The 4,008-nt window shown below is 36.6% G+C and overlaps 1 protein-coding gene across 1 annotated transcript; it reads left to right on the top strand.

Annotated features, from left to right (window-relative positions):
• Positions 1-415: 415 nt before the first annotated feature.
• SARC_05519 (hypothetical protein) lies at positions 416-3,717 on the top strand (the record flags this gene model as incomplete). The annotated part of the gene is made up of 5 exons (XM_014300607.1): positions 416-566; positions 1,311-1,378; positions 2,307-2,436; positions 2,824-2,963; positions 3,454-3,717. The coding sequence occupies 5 exons, from the start codon at positions 416-418 to the stop codon at positions 3,715-3,717; spliced, it is 753 nt and encodes a 250-aa protein (XP_014156082.1).
• Between the last annotated feature and the right edge of the window lie 291 nt (positions 3,718-4,008).

Here is a 4,008-nt window from a genome sequence, read left to right as displayed (position 1 = left end):
ATATATATACATATATATATATATATTTATATATACACTTTGTCTGTATTTATACTACTAAATATGTTTTCGATTGTAATTCTACCGCGTCTATATAGAGCGGCTGTAGCGTCTTCCTGAAGTAGTTGATTTAGTCTGTCACTTTGTATTAATATCACATCGAGTTGTATCTTTGTCTATCGTTCATGGAGCGGTTGTCGTGTCTTCTCTATCCTCCTGGCCCTGTAGTGGGGTGTGAGACATTTCAAAACGTGTCTATAAACTCACAGTTTCTATTATTTTTTATCACATCTATTATATTTTTATCACATCTATTATATTTTTATCACATCTATTATATTTTTATCACATCTATTCTATTTTTATCACATCTATTATTTTTATATCACACCTGTTCTATGTTTAGCACGCGTACATGGAGCGGTTGTCGTGTCTACTGGCTCCGCCTGGCCCGGTGGTGGGGTGTGGGGTCATCTTGTCCTGGCTTGCACTAGACGAGAAAGGTCAGATGATCACTGATAAGATAACGGGTACCTCTACTATAAACATCCCGGCCTTTGCATTTGGTAGGTAGTCCTATACACTAGAACTGTAACAGCATTGGAAGGGGAGTGCTGTGAGTGTTTGTTAAGTTATGCCTGTATTTGGGAGCGTGCGCATATACTGTATAAATGTGTATGTACTGCATAAATGTGTATATACTACATAAATGTATATATATTACGTGAATGTATATATATTGCATTTATATATACTACATAAATGTATATATATTACGAGAATGTACATATTGCATGTATATATACTACATAAATGTGTTTGTACTGCATAAATGTGTACATACTACATAAATGTATATGTATTACGTGAATGTATATATATTGTATGTATATATACTACATAAATGTGTATATACTACATAAATGTATATATATTACGTGAATGTATATATATCGCATGTATATATACTATATAAATGTGTATGTACTGTATAAATGTGTATAACTAGATAGATATATTGGTACCACATAAATATATTTGTACTACATAAATGTATATATACTACATAAATGTGCTTCTACCAGATATATGTGCATGTACTACATACGTGTGTATATGCTACATAAACTATTATTTCACTGATTAACATATCGAGTTGTAATATATATAGTGAAAACGTATCACAGCACACGCTCGGATTGGTGTTGCAACTATTTCGCACTAATTTGACAACACAAGGTGCAGTTTGAACACTAATTTGAAACTAGTCTAACACTACCATCGCCACTACCACTGACGCCCATTTGCAGGCCGCGCTGTGCTCCCTCACACGGCCGTAGATGCTACCAAAGAACTAAACATTCGAGTCGGCGACCAGGTAGGTGCATAATAGGGTATATGTATGTGAGCATAAACCAAGTTTGTTATGTTGTACAGCCGTAGATACTACCGAAAAACTGAACCTTTCAGTTGGCGACCCGGTACTGTTGCTATGAGTAGGTTTATGTGCATATAAACAAGTTTATTTCTGAACCATCGAGGCTCTGACAAGGTAGGTGGCTCTATGTGTACGTGTATGTTGTAACAGATTCATTTCCGTATCCGAATTTTATCGGAGACTATAATACTATGAGTATTCACCCAAGGATAAAGCGTATATATGTATAAAAATATATGTACATTCTTTAACATTACATACTTTTAGTACGAAAGGAAAGGTACATGCACATACAAACAAGATTATTGTGTATTTGTTTTACCTATCCTTGACTGACTTTATATATTTTTCGAAGGAGATCAGAGCCATAGATATTCAAATGCAGGTATAAAGGCATGTGTTTATTTGTTGTACATGAATATCATGTGGCGTAAAAAGGTCGATATATATATATTACAATATATATATATTACAATATATATACATTACAATATATATATATTACAATATATATATATTACAATATATATGTATTACAATATATATATATGTCATAATATATATATATATATATATATACGGGTTCAAAGTCGTCGGCATCCACTCAAAAAACCCTGGTTTCTAACCGCAACATTACGAGCTCCACATAGGAGTACTGGATATACAAATGAAAGGGATTTGTATATAGACATAAAGATATATATATATATATATATATATAATATACATCATAATGACTTTGACTTCACGCCAGGTTGACAATTAGAACCTATATCTCTAGTTGGACTAGCACACACACACACATACACACACACACACACACACACACATATATATATTTATGATAAAATGGCCTTCACTTCTGCAGATCGCCGTCATAGACATGCGGGAAGATGAGTTCGACCAGTTGTGGCTCGTCAAATCCAATCTGCAGACAGGGCTTGTGCCTGCGTCATGCATCCGCCTTATCGAGAAAATATGCCCACCCCCAGTAAAGAGTGAGTGGTATTGAGCATATTTAGGGGTTTTATATAATTCTTAGTGGAGATATGTTAGACTGTATATATATATACTATTGGCTGTGATTGTATATGTAGTCCCGTTTACGGATATATATATATATATATATATATATATATATATATATATATATATATATACTACAATATAATAACTTTTGCTGCATCTTGTGCCACCTTGCAATGTACGTATATTATATATAGCGTATAAATCTTGTATATGTATATATTGTACTATAGCATTCCTGGTAGTAGCACTTTTGGTAGATTAGATTTGGTGAATCTGTATACAAACAATATATAACCCACTCTCGCCAGCCTGGGATTGTCACTAATGTAGATGCCCTTCAACTGTTCTATTTATAGATATCGAGGCGCCCAAATCGAGCGCGAAACGCAAGTCACGACACTACAACAGACCCACCATTGAGCACAGCGTCACATTACGGGATCAAAGCGGGACGGCCGATGATGAAAGCGAAGCAACCGCTGTAAAAGCAACCGAGGTAGGTACATATTGTGAAATAAAAACCCTAAACCCGAAACCCTAAATCCGACGTAGGTGTGAGATAAATCGCTAAAACGTGCTGTAGCACGTGACAGCCGTTCTGCGTTACCTACACTCTACTCACACGGGCGAATGCCTGGTGTTGGGGACTTTTGTATTGTGGGGGGGATCAGTAGGCAAGGCCATTCTGTTGGGTTGGGTGCGATAGCTGGATATGGTTGATCCGAATTGCAACTCCCACGCTCAGAATATAAATAGATTTCTTTCTGAATCGTATGACACAGTTGAAAGATAGGCGAATATCCGATGGCCATTGGCTTTTCATATGTACGAATCCGCATAGTTTAGATTTTTAAGTTTCACAATCAATTCCGTGGATACCGTCTCATGGGTTCATGCTAATATACCTCTTTAATTTCGTACATATGAACGTTTCTCAAATACGTGCCAAATAATCCTCATGTTTTTATACACATTGCACCGTCCAGACGGAAACTCGACGGAAACCGGGGCCTTTCAATGGGTCTCGCAATTCCCTCTCGTCCATCTCACAAAGTAACAACTGCACGGCAATTGGCGCAGCCATAGTTCTAACAGAGTTCGTTGCTAGGCAACCGGGAGAGATCTCACTGAAAGTGGGGACAGTTGTGTCGCTCCTGGAGGCGGATAGCACAGAGACTATGTGGAAGGGCAAGAACAGTACATGCGAGGTACAACATGCATATATGTATGAGACACACACGCACTTATGAAATGTATACATACATGTGTGTACATCTATGTGTATATGTGTATATTTGTTTTGTGCAATTATGTATATAAATATAGGTGTATGAATGATCAACACAAGTACAGTGAAAGTGGCGTGTCTCTCGGTTGTCAAACACAACTTGAATATGTTACTTGCACTCTGCATATTTATATCACACGCGGACGACATGGGAAACTTATGAAGTGACGAGGGCGATAAAAGCACTGGTTGAGTAGTCTGAACATTTGTTCACATGCATCTGGTTATATATTATAGTGCGGTTATGTACACT

The sequence above is a fragment of the Sphaeroforma arctica genome, assembly GCF_001186125.1.
Source record: "Sphaeroforma arctica JP610 unplaced genomic scaffold supercont1.355, whole genome shotgun sequence".
NCBI classification, from domain to species: domain Eukaryota; class Ichthyosporea; order Ichthyophonida; genus Sphaeroforma; species Sphaeroforma arctica.
Note: the sequence above shows the minus strand (reverse complement) of the source record. Positions and strands in the feature narration are given on the sequence as shown.